At 43.0% G+C, this 18,212-nt stretch overlaps 1 protein-coding gene across 1 annotated transcript in view; it reads right to left on the reverse strand.

Moving 5' to 3' along the window:
• The window catches only part of LOC117456852 (rho guanine nucleotide exchange factor 17-like), a 57,851-nt gene extending 39,897 nt beyond the window's left edge, over window positions 1-17,954 (reverse strand). The window contains exon 1 of the mRNA XM_034096690.2: window positions 12,253-17,954. Within this exon, the coding sequence (XP_033952581.1) occupies window positions 12,253-17,493 (5,241 nt within the window). The 5' untranslated portion in view covers window positions 17,494-17,954. The remainder of the gene's footprint in view (window positions 1-12,252) is intronic.
• Between the last annotated feature and the right edge of the window lie 258 nt (window positions 17,955-18,212).

Below are 18,212 nucleotides of genomic sequence, written 5' to 3' on the forward strand. Positions count from 1 at the left end.
AGTTCCCAGGGTCTTTTTGCTCTGACAAACACATTAAGGACGGTGGTGTGTGTGTGTGTGTGTGTGTGTGTGTGTGTGTGTGTGTGTGTGTGTGTGTGTGTGTGTGTGTGTGTGTGTGTGTGTGTGTGTGTGTGTGTGTGTTGGTCAAAAATGCCTCTTTCAAACCCATTTCCTGCCCTGCCCTCTCAATGAAGACAATTATGGTTCTTGCAAGAAAGGATAACACAGACGAAACAGCTCCTTAAAAGGCAGGACCCATGTTGTTTTCACCTCTGCACACATTTTTTAAATTAAAAGCCAATACTGCATGTTTTAAAAATAGAAATAATAGGTTATTCTGTCTGTATGACGGAGTGCAGAGCTGAAGCCATTTATTATCTTCATGGCAGTTTCGCTTTATTAGAAAGCAGAGAGTGACATGGATAACAGGCTGGGTTTTGGATGGTTTTCAACTTAGACGGATTATGCTGCTGCAACATGAACCCCGATGGTAGCAGGACTAACAAGATATCTTAACTGCTAGTTTTATTATTAGGCTGATTAAAATGTACACACAGGGTCAAATTATTATTTTAATGGCTTCTATAATGGGTGTGTGAAAGGTGTCCCACCCACTGTTTTCTGTTGCCATTCCATCCATGGCTGTTGGATTATTGGTTTGCACCATAGCATTCACCAAAGGCATGTGTGGGTCCCTATACTGTATGGCAATCATTCTGCTGTTTGTATTACACTGTAGCTCAATTACCAAGATTTAGTCTATAGTCAAACAATCATCCATAAACCTTTGCACAACCTCATACTTTCTCTTCTCCTTTCACAAGAACATTTAAGAAACACACAATTGAAATGCCAACTGGTGAATAAAATGTTTGAAGGAGGAAGAAAATCAAGGCCTAGTTGAATATAAGAAGCCTATTGAGGGGTGAAGAAGGACTACATTGTTTTAGAAAAGACTGAACCAATTACCCACAACCCCCCAGCTGTCACTTTGTGACGGGAGCTTCGTGTGAGCCCTTCAAACATACCTTTAGAAACACACGACACACACACACACACACACACACAAACTCATACCTCCAATCTCCAGATAAATGGCAGTCATCATCATTAACCATAATCATTGCCATAGTGATTACCGCTGTTATTTCTGGCAAGAGACAGCTAAGGGACAGCAGGTCAGCAAACACAAAGATGCAAACACACACACACACACACGCAAACATTTATACACACATTAACAATCCAACCGAGATCAGTTACATAAGCAGTGACTGTGGCCTCCGGCACCGGAAATGTTTAAATACTGTTGGGGCAAGTTCAAGTATTTCTAATTTACAGCAGTCTCCATGCCAAAATGACATTCTGACACACAGTGCAGATGTTTCTACAACTCCATCACTCACGATGACTTGAATCGAAAATGCCTTTTTCATTCGTCTATTAGTTGGGGGCGGTCCAACCAACCAGATGTACGTCATGTCTGCAGGCTACACTAAGCAGCCAGTTAGCTTAGCATAGCAATGACTGAAAGCAAGGGGGAAAGGATATCCTGGCTAACACCATCCACCTTTTGGCACATTCAAAAGCCACTAATTACCATTATAGCTTTTTTGTTTAATCTCTACAAAAGTAAAAGTTTAAAAAATATGTTTAGATTAAATATTTAGCAAAATAGTACGATTTAATCCAATGCGTTTCCAAGAAATAAACCCTAATTAGGCTTATGAGTAAAAGAACACATTTAAACAAACCTTTTACAGTCACACTGACACACACTCAACAGTGCACAATAATCACAAATCACATAACATTGTGACTCAAGTGAAATGTAATGGCTTCTTATCACATATTCTCTCACACTCAAACAAACAGTTTAGTTCACACACACTGATTAAACAGTAGTTCATATTTATTTAAGACAAATATGTTTCTCTAACCTTGCCTATAAGTAAACCAAAAAGGAATCATCACAGTGTTTTTGCTTTAATGGATCAGAAGCCAAAAAAAAAAGGTTGTGAACCACTGGCTTAGTTCAACATCACACATGACCGCATTATGTTCATAAGCGATTATTACAAACATACCATTAGCCTAACTTATAGATCTATTTCTTGGAAAGTGAATGTAAGACCAGGGAGAGACAGGGACAGAAAAAGTAAAACACACGAAGGGAGAGAGCGAGCTTGAAGCCACTTCATATTTTTTCACACACACACACACACACACACACACACACACACACACACACACACACACACACACACACACACACACACACACACACACACACACACACACACACACACACACACACACACACACACACACACACACACACACACACACACACACACACACACACACACACACACACACACACACACACACACACACACACACACACACACACACACACACACACACACACACACACACACACACACACACACACACTCTCGGTTGAGGTAAGGTCAACATATTTTCAGGCTGACTCACAGTTTAGTGAAAAGTCATTTGGGACTAAATGTTTTAGTCAAGTATATCATCAGGGGCCACAGTGGGGGGGGGGGGGGGGGGAATAGAAACGTCACTCTTTTGAACTTTAAGGAATTTAAAAACAATGACTAGAGTTATGTTGATGGATAAAACACATTATATTATCAAATGACAACGTACGGCGAAATTATTAAAGATTATAGAATACAATACATTCACAAACGTGCATTGTGTAGGAGTAGGAACAATAATGATCTATAAAAATAAAATGAATAATAATGAATCCCATGTAAATGTACACTCATAATAAATCATTTCTAAATGCCAAAGTGATACAATGTGGCTATCCTAGCACTCCCCAACCATTGATATAAAACAAAAGATGGGCTAAACTATATGTATCATCACTCTAATTGCAGGGAATACATCATTTTTGAGGATTAAATATATAAGAAATACAAGCAGTGAAAAGTGGTTTTGTTTAATCTTCACTGCTGTCAAATCCATATCCATGTCAAATGAAGACATGTAAAAGTCACTATATGAAAATGTAACTTTTGACAAATGTATTGAATCAATGATTGAACTGGAAACTCTGAAATTCTGGGAAAACCCGATCTGAACCAGTGAATATACAGATATGTCATCTACGTGGCTTGGCTGAAGTAATGACACCATGGGGTACGTGTCGATGAAATCCAAATAATAGAGGTGATTTCACTAACAAGACATGATGACAGCAGCATTGAGCTAAACATTACAGGACTTACCTTTCTCTGATTCAACACAATCACTCCCACACCTTAATCCATGATAAGACAACCCTACATGACGTTACCTAACTGGAACCACCTTAGTTTAAGACAGTCATTCTTTCAACATATCGAGAAAGTTACATTTGACTCAAACCAACACCATTTAAACTGCATCGCGTACACACACACACACACACAAAGGACCAACACCACCTGCCTGTGAGGCATCTTTGGCCTGAGCTGCTCTCGTCTCTCTTCTCCAGTCAACTTCCTCCTCTCCCTGCGCCTTAATCCGAGATCCCAGCATCCACTCCGGAACAACGCTCCGACACTTGGAGCTTCTCCCATTCCCAATCTGAAGAGATTTCCTCAACTGGCAGCTAGAGCATGATCCAAACCGGCGAACTGATGCCATAAGACAGACGAAGGTCAGGGGGAGAAAAAGACGAGGACAGAGACGGAGAAAGGAGGAAGAGGCCGAGTGTTTCTACGGTCATGTTTTCTCTGGGTGACAAAAGACAAGCGAGCAAATAAGACTCAACGGTCCAGGCAACCCACACCAAGGCCTAAACCCTGTATCGGAGTGTGTGCGCGTGTGTGTGTGTGTGTGTGTGTGTGTGTGTGTGTGTGTGTGTGTGTGTGTGTGTGTGTGTGTGTGTGTGTGTGTGTGTGTGTGTGTGTGTGTGTGTGTGTGTGTGTGTGTGTGTGTGTGTGTGTGTGTGTGTGTGTGTGTGTGTGTGTGTGTGTGTGTGTGTGTGTGTGTGTGTGTGTGTGTGTGTGTGTGTGTGCGACCACGCTGTAAACTATGCTACACGTTGCACTGGTGACACAGTTGTACCATTGTGAGCTTGACTTGAGGAGACACAGGAAACATGTCAGCCCCAAAGAGATATGCGCATACACAAAATGATACTAACATAGGCATGCATTATATTGTGACTACAGACTGTCCACTCTTTACTGAGTGTGCCTATGACAGTGTTATGGTGTTTGAATAATAAACTATTTTTCTATTCTGTATATCTATGTCAAACAGTTATACTAAATGGTCATCAAAGTGAGCTTTGATAAGGAGTCGTTTTTTGGAAATTAGTAACAAAAAAGCCTTCGGGTCTAACAAGCTGAATCTCGCTGTGTCCAAAATCTCTCCCCCTTTCACATATTTGCAATACAATAAACACTCAATTGATTGTTTTCTCTACAATGAGCTTTTCAGTAAGAACTATTATCATTTTGCACCATCACTGACAGGTGTGCGATAAAAAAAGAGCCTTAAATCAGGCTCATGACCTTGCATTAATATCATAACTGGTGACTAAGTACTGTAACACTATGAATGCCGCAACATGCTGGCAGCAACAAGACATTTTTTAGACTAAGCAATTAAGTGTGTAATCTATTAAATCTTAGAACTGCAAAACATTTTATTCATTTATTTATTTCCAAGAGCACAAAGTCATATCTTTAATTACTATGTGTTATTTTTCTGATGAGTACAAATCAGCAAGAGTTTGGTTGATTTAAAAATCAAGAAAAATCTGAAAACAATAACAGCTAATACATAATTCACTGAATGATTAATCACAAGTTAAAAATACTAGTATTTACTTTACTATTGGGGGAGATAAAACAAATACACAAGTGGTGTTGAAATAAACAAATGCATGACATACATGTAGAGAAATCTACCTCGGTATAACGGTACTCATAATCCATGATACATGTTCTGCACCCATTTACTTTGGGTGTGTGGAAAACAGAGTAAAAGCATTTTGTTGAAGGATGCGCTAGCCAGTTTCTTAAAGTTGCACAGAAGTGGAAGATATCGGACAAAGTCACCAGTCATATCGTGCTCGTAATATGTAGAACACCATACCAGCATATGTGTTAGCACACTTTATACAGAGGGGCTCTCCGTGACGGCGGCTTTGTTGATGCTTTAGTATCAGAAAGATTAGTCGGACTTCATGCCAATTACATTTCAGAAATCATCAAGCTGAGATGTTTAAATAAAGTAAGATATGTCCTGCCAGGTAATCCAAAGTAAGAATCCACACTGGAAATACTGGGGGCAGTCGGGGTCAAACTTGGTGATGTGATGAATTTGTGTCCATATTTTTTTACCCGTTAAAGTTTCCACATTAATTTTCAGATTTAAAGTGTTAACATTGACAGCCCTAATTATCTGATGACATATTATTGGTCTAGCACAAAAAACTAAAAGAAAGTTAGCAAAAGAAAACTACAAAAGGGAGACTTTTACCTGCTCACTGGAAGGTGTAATGTCGGGGTATGATGACAATAATGCATTTAATGGTTATTACTAACTTTGTCTTTACTGTGCACAAACATAATGTTTACTGTGCACAAACATAATGTTTAATCAGACTATTAAATTACATGCTGAGGAGAAAATAATAAACCTAATATCTTAGTTGTTATCCCTCAACTTCTTCTAAGTATCTGTAATTGACTTTTTTGCGGCATATAATGTTCTTGTCGCATTTTACAGTGCTTTTCAATTAGCACCAAATGTTATGTAAACCTAGGTAATGCTACCGAGTACATGGCAGCCAACAGTGCAACGCTGCATTAGGTGAATCATCAATAAACTAAAAGTCTCACATCAGACATCTCTGTGGACACGTGGGCTGTATGACTCGGAGAGAAAACTACAGTGAAGTCTAACATGACAGAGAGGAGCCCTGCAAAATATATACCGTACAGTATATATGGCTCACACACAAACAATATTTAACACATGACCCTGTTTTCAAAGCAGTGTAACAACCATGTGGGAACATAATTCATCATCCATTATTTATGTCACACACACACACACACACACACACACACACACACACACACACACACACACACACACACACACACACACACACACACACACACACACACACACACACACACACACACACACACACACACACACACACACACACACACACACACACACACACACACACACACACACACACACACACACACACACACACACACACACACACACACACACACACACACACACACACACACACACACACACACACTTTAGTATGTAGAAATCTGCCTGTGCACAAAAAAAAGCTGAAATAGCAGCTCTGCTAGAAAGTGCTGTTACAGAGAAGGCTTTCCTTACATAAGCAAACTGCTCTGTAATTACATTGGGTGGATCCACACAGACTGAGAGTTAGAAAGAGAGTCAGGATGGGAGCAACTGGGACAAGCAATGAAGATAACAAAAAAGCAGAAGAGAGAAGAGCCAAACTAGCCACTCTTCACAGGTTTAAACAGTCCTTTCTTTACACTGGCAAGGCAAAAGACAAACAAAGAAGAGATTTAAAAAGAGAAAATTGAAGGTTTTCAAAGCCAACCACGAGCAAGGACATTAAGCCGTTTCCCCACAGTTTGTTTCTTTACTCTGTGAACATTGAAGGACCCTTATGTGACTTGTTCGACACTGAAGGTCAGTTGAGATTATCGGTAGACTAGCTAGGCCAAGGATTTAACCTTAGTTACCATTAAAATAAGTAAAGGTGATGGAAAAAGATAGGTGGATGGACTCTCAGAGAGATAAGGAGTTGAGAGCATTATACTTGGATCTTCAGGAGAAGGGAGCTTCTGATTTCCGCTGGCGGGACAAATATGAAGTGCAACCTGCTGTTACACACAGTTGGCTAGTTATTTATCAAAATAACTTCTCCGAAATTGCGCTCCAACGTCCAACCAAATAGGTCTATTATTAAATCATTCCCCCCCCCCCCACACACTCAGTCTTACTAAAAAGGAACACAAAACATTTTTGTTGTGCTGGTCCCAAAAGCAATATTATGCTTGAGTTGCACAGAGAGACAGAAAAAACATGTTGCTGTGTGTATGAGAGGAGGACAAGATGTCTGGAGGTAGGGGATGTTTTCTTCACAAAGTACTCAGCTCACTTAGGACCTTAGAAACAAAAACCATAGCAAACATAGTAAAAACTAAATTCTTGTTTTCACTCAACCAGTAAGATATTTATAAATGCCATCATCTGTTTTTAACAGACTCACACCATGCTAATGCTAACAGTACAAATGATCCATCTTTTCAGGACAACCTTCCGGGTAGTTTCCTGCCCCCACTGGCAAAATTAAACTCAAAATGCCTAACATCAGAGGCTGCCTGTGAGTCATTGAAGCACCCAGATGTCTGCAGTCTGGCCTTTTGATTCCCTGATTCATCCCACCTCTTCCCTCTCATCTGCTGAGTCATGAGATCTCCAACCGGAGCAAACCACATCCTCATCCTTTCATCTCTCCTTCACCTTTACCTCTCACAGCGGCCCTCACTTTTTGGACGTCACTAAATCTAGGTTGACTTTTGCATGTTAAAAAAAGAATCCCCAACATCCTCGCTATACTGTATCCTTTATATGTGTGTGTGGGGGGGGGGTGGGGCAACCTGTCCTTTGAATTTTACTTTTAAGTCTGTGTTCAAAAGAACATTGTATAAGCTCCGTATCATGTGGGAGAGAGGGTTTCTGCCCATCGAACCCAGTATGAACCGAGGAGATGCGACCGGGTTCAGTACTGCCCCCCCCACTGTAATGAAAACAGCATTTTATTCGCAGACTAGGATACAGGAACTGTTACAATAAACACCCACTGAAGAGCATACAATCTAATAAGAAAAGGGACTGGGTTGGACATCGGTGACCGTTAATGAAATCAATCCCTCCTTCCTGCTGGCCTCAGAGAGGACAACAATAAAATGTGTCTGTGTAAGAAAGGACATGTAACAATAGTGTTTCATCAATGTTTGGTGTCACACAACAGCTGAAACCCATGTTTTTTGGTTAATTGTAGAAAGCTATTGCGGGAGAAAAAGTGTCAAAGGACAGGAAGGGGTGGGCAGGGTGGTGTAATTTGGACAGATCACTCCACCACCACATTAAAGATACAAAAAAGATCAAACAAACCCAGGCTTGTACTTCTTATTCTCCAACATCCTACAGACTTTTCACCCACTCTTTTTAAGATTCCCTTTTTCTAAGCACAAAGTCGTGCAGCCAGAATTCAAACTGATCCACCGAGCTCTAGTACCCAAAAGTTGAAGGACTTATAAACATATTGAAATTGGTCCAGTCTGTTCTATCCCTGTGTTCCTTAAGCTACTCATGCCAGGAACTGGAGAAAGGCGTGCTCAGTTATTCCATACATGTGCTCCGACGCTCCATCCCAAAGTTAAAGAAACTACCAGCCATCCAACCTTATCACAGGTTTTGAACCACAGACTGCTTCATCGTCACTTCAAAAGTCTATCATCTTTGTTAATATGTGGTGTCAATCTTCTTTTCTCTTATTGTGTTTCCGATAACTTGATGACCGTTTTGCTAAAAAAGTACTTAACTGCTTTAACAATAAGTAATCAAACATCAATAAGACAAATGCAAACAAGCTCACTTCTTCAATATCTCCACCTTTACTAGTCCTCTGAGCCACAACTACATATTGGGAGGACTGGGGTTGCAAGAAGGGAGTGAAAGAAAAAAAAACTAGTAGAGGTGAGGTATTTAATTCCATGTGGGTGGCCTGATAAAAACAAAGTCGGTCATAAATCTGAAGCTATAAACACTGTGCTTTTAGACCTAATCCATGCAGATCACTGTAAAAAAAACAACCCGTCTGTCTGCTTCTGTCTCCCATTAGCACTCCAGCTAGCATCCCCATTAACCCTGTACCGACCTCTTCTACACGTCAAACAGTAATGTATGACATATGAGAAATTATTTTATGCAAACCAATTTGTAAAAGTGCTGTGAGTCGACAAGTGGCAATTGTTCATGTCAGGATATTCAACAAGTAAATACACATTATTATCATTTTCTAGCTACCAAATATTTGTACTGAATAATTGGCCAGATCCATCGTATTTATTCTGATAATATTGATGGTTAGGTGCAAATGTTGGTCACGATAGGCAATTTTTTATTACATGACAATACATTCCTCTTTCATGAAGTAACTGTTAAGCAACCAGTGGAGAAAGGAAAGAAAGGCTATATTCCTGCTGCCAGATAAAGTGTAAAACTATGCCAACAGTAGTGGGAACAGACACACAAACTCATTTGTCAAGAAAATGACAACATGCGTGTGATATTTGAATTTCTCTACCAAACAATAGACTTTGTTACAGCACCATTTGTATAAATATAATTGGGACACTGACTAGACGAACTGCAGATGATACATTTGGACAAAACTATGCAATAATATAAATAAAGCCAATACTCCTTTAGGTTTTATGTTTCAGTAGGGGTGTCAACTCTCTATTATTTATAAATATATACCGTTCAAATAATATTTTAAAACTAAATTCTCATATTCTCATTTACAGATGTCTTTTTCAATGTTAAATAGTCCAGGGTGAGGACCCTAATATTTGAGAAAACAACATTCACTTTAAAAGTTATATGATTTTGTATAGTGAAGCAAAAAAGGTAAACATGATGAGTCAATTTAAGCCTTATGGTTTATTGATTCACAATAAAATGGCCATTAAGATTCAGATGAACTAAAAATATGTATTTTCTACCATCGTATCCACTTACATCTCATTCCCTCACTCCCCCGCCTTCCACCACCATTTCATTCTTCAACCCTCAGTTCTATTTTTAATCCTGTCACTTTCTTTTTTTTAAAAGCAGCAAGTGTTTCCTTCCAGCTCTCTTCTTTTCTCCCCCATTAGTCTGTCTCTCTCTCTACCTGACATTTGGCTCGGCAGCCTGCCTCACACCAAGACAAACGTTATGACCTCACGTCACTGCAATGATCCAGAGACACAGACAGCGACAGCAAAGAGCCAAATAAGATGACATTGAGGAGGAATTATGGGGAACTAATATATAAAAATTTGGATGGGTATAAGCTGAAAATGTTACATACTTATAGTAAGCATCTCAGTGTCTCTCTCTCTTAGTGGACAGATAACAAGGGAGAAAAGGTCAAAAGGCCAAAAAGGAATAGCAAATTAGCAATAAAACAGACAAAGATCCAATTAATGAGATATTTTTCTGTAAGAAAGCGGGCATTGTGGTGTGGTTGAAACGGGCAAAAATCCAGTCACCACAGAAGGTTAAAGCTTGTTCTTTCTTTCTTTCTTTCATTCCCTTTCTTTCTTTCAACTTGCTCCATTTTAGCTTGGCACAGTTGTCATTACATTCAGTCCAAATGACACACACACCTTCCCTGTGCACCAGAGCTGCGGGCCAGTGCTTTAAACACAGCATGTTGGCAAAACTCAGAGTTTGAACAAGCCATTGATAGATTCCAGACAAACAATATGCACACACACACAGACAGAGAAAGAAGAAGGAGGAAACCATTTTTATAATACACACACACACACACACACACACACACACACACACACACACACACACACACACCACACAATGGAGTGCACATTTACACACGCCAGCCGGTAATTCTGGACATCATCAAACACATTAGTAACCACAACAACTTCCCATTTCCCTAAACCTATGTCCTGTACTGGTGAGGTCGCTTGTCAGCTACTGCTACTGTCACTACGACAACAAGGAAGGACAATGGCCCTGAGGAGTAAAACAATGAAGACCAAGGCAATAGATGGAAGTAATATCAATGAGCAGCAGAGCAGCTTTGCAAGAGGATGTAGAGTCAATGGCAATAAGCTAAACCTTCATATGTGTTGGTCCATACTACTTTCACGGTAACAAACCATCTACAGGAACAGCTGGCCTCACAACCAGAGCAGAGGGCTGCAATATAGAGTTGCGATAAAGAAAGCAGTCATGACACAATGAAAGCCTTGGATGATGTGTCTGCAGTGGAACCTTTTCACCTGAGCTCAGACAAGATGATAATCCCAATGTTGTTTTTACTTTCTCCGCACCTATTCAGAGTCACACCCATGTCAGTCTAATGATTTTTGACTCCGGGAAAAGACCTCGAGTAGAGGTAACGTCTGAGTGTGCCGCACAACGAGGTGTGTTATGAGTAAAGGTTGCAGAGTATGGCTATGAATGTAATAGCTAAATTGCATTAATGTTTGTACTTATGAGTGTTTGGATTTAACTTTATTCAGGTTTTGATGTTAGTTTAGTTTAATTGTACAACGTTTCTAGCATAATGGAAGTTATGAAGTTATATACTTTATATTTTACCCAGTGGTGGTTTAAATAACATAAATGCATGCTCAAAATTGTAATGTATATTTACGATGATATTGATTATTGGTCCCAGCCCAATCATTTAACATTTGAATTGCTTTGACATAACAAGCCAGAAATCTCCCAATGTTTAGACACGATTGAGTAAATACAGCATCACAGACACATCCACACACACTATGTTTAGACAAACTGCTTATTAAAACCCCTCTCTAAGACTCTATGATTCTGGCAAATAGACAATCGATACTGGATTAAACAAATAGATGAAAACAGAACCACACAGCGGGCCTTGGTACACTCCCAAATGCCCTTTGTCTGCGATTTGTTTAGTCAAACTAATAACATCCTCTGAAGTTTGTTTAAAACTGTTCAGCTTTTAATGGCTTCTGAATTGTAGTGCTGCTCCCAAATGCACTCTGAAATGTATTATATGGGTCCTGATTCACAGCACTTCACAAAAGCAGACATACACATGCACACTTGGTTGCAGCTATGAAACTATAAGAATAACAGTGCAGGACAACATGATGGGCTGTTTACACTTTAAAGACAACTGTATTACCTCAAAAAACATCTAACTTTACACTATACATATATTCTCACCTTATTTAAAACATCGAACAAAGGCTCACCACTCATCAATTACACCTTTGTTTGAGTGTCATTCAAACACAAACCCAATGTAAAACTATAAATCATCAGAACTCAAAGACAACAAAAGAGCATTGGACACGCCAGCCTGGCACACACTCACACATGGCATTAAAATGTTTAAAATGGACTCACCACTCTGGGCTTGGTCTTCTGTGGGATAGCCGTGGATGCAGTGTCCTCTTGGCTCTTCTTCTGTGGTGCAGCTTCTGTAATTCCACTTGTGCTGTTGTCGCTGGGCACCTCTAAGGCAGACACTGAACCTTCTGCTCCATCCCTAGCTGCTGGTGGAGGCCCTGGGCCCTCAGCAGTGCTCAGTTCAAGAATATATTTATGGGTAACATCCTCCAGTGATGGGGCCACATCCCCTGGAGGCTTACTCGAGGTCTGAGGGTCTTCAGTTGGGTGGGCAGCACGGCAGTCCACTTCCTTCAGTGGCTGGAGTTGTGGAGGAGGGGAGATGGGGATAAAGCTGGTGGGTTCACTGGCATGGCGGACATGCTTGGGTCTGCTTTTGGGTTTAGTATGCAGTGTTGGAAGGGGAGGAGTCAGGTCGGTTTGGTAGCTGTGATCCTCCTGCTCTTCTGAACACATTTCTGGGGGCTCAAATGGATCTTCAAGAGGGGAAAACTGGGTCGGCCTGTTTGGACGCTTTCTGGTGGGCCTACGAACCATTCTAGGGGACAAAACCCCAGCCAGCTTCAGGTTAAAGTTCAACTTCTGAACTTCTTCCTCCTCCTCCTCTGCCCCTTGGTCTATAACATCATCTTCTTCATTGTCATGGTTATCGGATTTGAGGGTACATTCTGACTTGGAACGAGCTTTCTTGACTATTTTTACATTTGGCAATGTGTAATCAGGCTCCACTTCTGGCTCCCACAGTTCCTTTCTCTGCTCGCTCAGGATAGGCTCACTGCTGGAAGGTGGGATCTGACCAGGTTGATCTAGCTCACCGATAGGCTGAGTGCTGCCAATCTGACCTTTGAATTGAGGGTCATTCTGGGAGAGTAAAGGAGCATCACTACGGCGACTGGGGTCACTCAGCGACTTCTTCTTCGGAGCTTTGCCATTGCCATGATCATCCATCATCAGTCTGTCCATTGCACCTGGCTCGGCTACGATGCTCCTGATCACCCCACTGTAGTCACGAACAGCCTCATCCCGGATCCCGCCATCACTGTAAACTGACAAGTCACTGGCCACACTGCCCTTGTATTCTGACAAATCGGAGCCCTCTGTAGCACCTCCTCCTCCTTTGACAGATAAGGATCCCAACAGGTTGCTGTCTACAGAGGAATAGTTGTTATTCCCTTCTTCTGACACTGAACAGCGTCGCTGAGGCATTGGGTCACTGAGAGAGCGGTAAGTGGTGGACTCGCCATTACCAACAGCTGCTATTGCAGACTCTGCATTACTGCCGTTACTGGAATCAGAGCCTGTGTTATTACCAGAAGGGGAGAACTTGCGCCTTCGACGGACACAACTTGGTGTCGCAGGGGCTTCCAGTCCACCTCCTCCTGCAGTGCCTGCTGACCTCTGCAACACTGCACAGTTGGTGGTGACCTCTTCAGTAGTAGTGTCAACATTGTTGATACCAGCATTGCGGCTCGGATCCACGATGATGCAGTCACTCTCAGCCATACCGCCAGGGTGAGCCAAGGACGGAGTTACACTGACTTCATTAGGACTATTTGTGCAATTCATGCTCTTCTCCGCAATCTCTTCCGTCTCCGGCTTTAACCCATCCGTCTCATGTAGAGCGGATTGCTTCCATAAGGTGACAGGCTGCCCTAGCACATCCCTAGCAATTCGTGACCCAAAATTAACCCCTGCTGACCCCAGGAATGAACTCTCAGAAGGGTCACTCGGGCCTGTCTCTGGCTCTGTTACAATCCCTTCATCTGTTAAACTGGACTCATGGCCTGAAAGTTCATCCACAGAGCGGTCGTAGAACATGCTTTCCTCTGAGTTGCCCTTCGGTAAGGCTCTCTCCGTCTCTCTGCTCTGTCTCTTTGCCTTCTCCCTGTGCTCTGTGCCCCTGCTGTTTAGCGTCTCCAACTGCATACTTTGTCCATCCCTCTCACTCCTCTCCCTCTCCCTGTTCTCTCTCTCCCTCTCATGTTTATCCCTGTCTGTTGTGTTATTAAACTCAGTCTCTTGATCTGTCCTAGCCTTATCCTTAATGCTCACTCCTGCCTTCTCCTTCTCCTCATTTGTTTTCTTGAACTTGAAAGATTCCTCCTCCAAATCATCTTCATCTTCTCTAGTACTCATCTGGCAGATATCTCGAATGACCTGTCTGGCTTCCTGCACATACTTCTCCTGCAATGGAGTTGGCATCCCTTCCTCACTCTCGTCATCAAATCCATAATCTTTCATTCTTCGTCCTCTCCCAATCCTAAAATCACCCCCATCACTTTCTACTTCCCTTTCTGACACAGACACCCTCCCTCCATCACCCTCTGCATCCAAATCAAGCTGCTGCTCAGAGGAGCTCCTTTTTGTGGCGCCACCTGTCAAGCAACACCTTACTGCTGCTTTGGGTTTGTCTGAATAAGTGAAGGATTTTGCGCGCCGCAGGGTGGCAGTCAGGTCTTTAAGTGTCGGCCGACAACCTGAAGGTAGCAGGGTCCCACCATGAGTCCGTGAACCCATCCTGTACACTGGTGACCCTTCAACGACCCCTGATTTATCTCCACTCTTTTTCCGCACCTTAAGCTCTGACAGATCAGATTTCAAAAAGCTCAAAAGGGACATTGTTTCTAAGGTGATATCAGGGTTGGACATGGATATTTGGTTTTTATCATTATCATCTACCCCACCTGTTATCCTTCTTAAATTGATGGTCTCACCATCCCTAACCCCTGCCGATACTACGCCGTCTTTGGAAAGTTTACTAGAGGGGGTGACTGTAGGCACAGTATTGGGGCGCACCCCTACAGGGGGATGGGAGAAGTTATCCCCATGGCCAAAGCTTGGGGAGCGATACATCGTTACATTTCCATGGTAAGTTTTACTCAGCATGGAAGAGGATGCAGCTCTGCTAGCGGGGCCTGCTTCTTTGTCTGTGTTAAAAAACATATTTGCTGCACTGTTGGCCGAGCCAGCCTGGTCCTCCTCCTTCAGTGTCTCAGTGCTGGAGTATCGGCTGCTGCAATGCGAACCACCAGGACTGGAAGCAAATGGGGGAATGTTGACCTTTGACACTCGAGATACACCAGGAAGTGTTGTGGATGTCGCAGTTGAGGAGATGCGCTCCCATTGCTGCACCCTGGCTCTGTTACTGTTACTTTTCTGTTCTCTTGCCGAGTGGCTCCGAGATACTGTCCCTGCAGAAGCTCCACATGTGTTTTGCTGGCGGTGCCTCTCTAAGTGCTCCATTGTCAAGGCTTTGTCACTGTCAGTGTCTTCTGATTCGCCATCATCATAATCATCACGGCCTGTTGCAACAGCAGCTCCACTGACCTTCTTTTTTTTTCTCAATGAGCGTCGTCGCACTGCCTCTCGACTGTGGGGGCCTAAAGAACCAGGGCTGTCCTCTTCACTGCCTGAAGACTTGCCAATGCCCTTAGCACCCCACCAGCCATTTTTACTGCGGGATAAAGAGTTACTTCCTCGCTCAGTGCCACACTTTTCACCTGCTTTGTATGAGATGGAAGGAGCAGGGCCGGAAGGAACATTCCAACCGCCTCCTCCAACTCTTCTTCTTCTGGTGTACTCCTCCTCTTCGTCTCCAGAGCTGAACCTCCAGCGGGAGCGGAGGGGGACAGCTACTTTTGCTGGGGCTTTAAGCTCGGTGGAAGGAGCTACAGTAGAGGAGGAGGAGGTAATGGATTTATCTGGAGTTGGAGCAGAAAAGGGGGATGAGGAGGTGGGGGCTAGCGCTCTAGAGGAGCTATGTGAGGAATGTAAACTATCCCTGGGCAGCCCGACCCCCTGTCTATCCCTTCTCTCCCTCACTGAGGACCGCTGAAGAGAGGAGGAGGCGTCCAAGCTTTCCGATTGACTCCAAGACGAAGTAGCAGGGGGTTGAAGGTCAGGGCTGGGGTCAGATGTCAACACTGTTGTCCTATGGGTCTTATGGGCAGCTTCTGCCTCAGGGCTGGGACTATGAGATCTGTATTGAGATGGGTTAATCCTCTGGTAGTGACTACCCTTAGTGCAACTGTGACTGCTACTGCTTTGGAAAGTATTTCTGCCAGAAACGTTGTTGTTATTAGAAGTTTGTATCTCTAAGTCAGCCTCCTCCTCTTTGTGCGAGTACTGCTGGTTGTAAGCTTTGGGATCAAGGTCCATACTGTGACAAAAAGTGTCTTTAGCAGGGCTGCTTTCTCTGCTTTTTGCTCCACCTATGCATTTGCCATGTGAAGACAAGCAACAGAGTTCATTAGCGGAGCTGCAAAGCGAGAGTTTGTCACTTGTATCTGAGAGAGAAACACTCTCACTGGGGCTGAGTTCCTGTAGATTTCCTCTGTCAGCTGCTTTTAAATTCTCATATGAGTCAGTATTGTGCTGCTGCGTAGCATTGCCTTGTCCTTCATCAAAGATTTGTCTAATTTTAGTGACACTGGGCCACTTGTCAGAGTGCAGAGGAATAAATTCAATGTGGCGTGTAGAGAGATAGCTTTTGTGAGATTTACAGGGCGAGGGAACCCCTCTAATAACAACATCATCTTCCTCATCTGTAGTCAAAGTATTTCTGGGATCAGAGGGACATGCATTGATCTGTGAATAATCTCTCTTACCAGAATTGTTGTCGGTGGATAAACGTGAAAAAATCCCCTTCTCACATTTCTTCTCCAAGTCCGAGTCTGACACCGAGTCAGTGTCTGAGTGAAACTTTTGCACTTTATTGTCTGTCAATGTCTCAGCAGTAGTGGTATCACTAACGTGGAAATATCCACCACTGCTGTCCTCGTGAAAAGATTTACGAGAAGCAGACCCGTGTCTCCTGGAACAACTTTCCCGGGGAAGAGTGCTTCTCCCCCGCGTCACAGCTCCACAATCCCCCGGTGAGGCTCTGTGCGTCTCTGCAGAGCTGCTGCTGCTGCTGCTGCTGCTAAACTTCTCAGTGAGCTGTCGGATGGATGGAGAAATAGAGGAGTGAGGAGTGGAGGAGCCTCTCTTTGGGTCTGCGGTCAGGAGGCCGGCAGTGGTGGTGGCAGAGATTTTGGAAACTTTTCTTGACACACTGACATTACGCGTCGCCAAGGGCTGTTCTGCTTTGCTGGGCTCCGGGGGAAGGGCGACGCCAGCTGCCTCCAAATCGTCTGATTTGTGTTGTTGGTCTTCACTCCTGTTGGTGCTCCAGGAACCCAACTTTTTGAAAGAGACGCTGCGATAAACAGCGGCATTTTTCCTCTCTCTTTCTGCCATTGTTCATGTCTTTCTTTGTTAGAGTTCACACAAGCATTTTCACTCCACGGATTACAGCTCTAGGCACCTTGTTGAGTTGTGGTCCATTTTCCCCCACCTAGCATGCAACAATCACCATTTAAAAACGTAAACGCAAGTGTTGGCAACGCTTCAAACTGCACTGTAACTATGTTAATCAAACGATACACTTTTCAGTGAGTAGCCTAGAGTGCTGCTCTGTTATCAACACTTACATGTTGTCGATTCCCGAAACCGCATCCGTGCAAGGAGGAAAAGCGCTACAACATTTGTTGGCCAAAACTTTCCCAACCTGTTCACAAACACAACGTTTCCATTGTTAATCCCTTACTATGTCTGAGCCCTTCGCCAGGTTAGCACGCCTGCACGGGCCCGACGCATCATCCAATGTTAATTCCCCAAAACTGTTTGTGGATTCCTTATTTTGGCATGATTTGGTTTTCCGTGTGTTCTGTTGTTTTTTGCATGTTAATGCCTGAGATAGGGCAGAGGGGGTGGGCGGGACTAGGGGTATAGGGGCTGTCATAGCCCCCTCGGGGATTGAGAGGAAAAGCTTTTTTTCCCTTTTTGATATGAGAAGGCAGACACTGTGGACAAACTAGATGTAATTATAGCCCTTTCCCTTGCGAACAAGACAGAAGCACTGTCAGGAGTTTTAGACAGAAAACTACATTTTAAGAGTATCATTGTGGACCTGCAGC

Source organism: Pseudochaenichthys georgianus, chromosome 13, assembly GCF_902827115.2.
Source record: "Pseudochaenichthys georgianus chromosome 13, fPseGeo1.2, whole genome shotgun sequence".
NCBI classification, from domain to species: Eukaryota; Metazoa; Chordata; class Actinopteri; order Perciformes; family Channichthyidae; genus Pseudochaenichthys; species Pseudochaenichthys georgianus.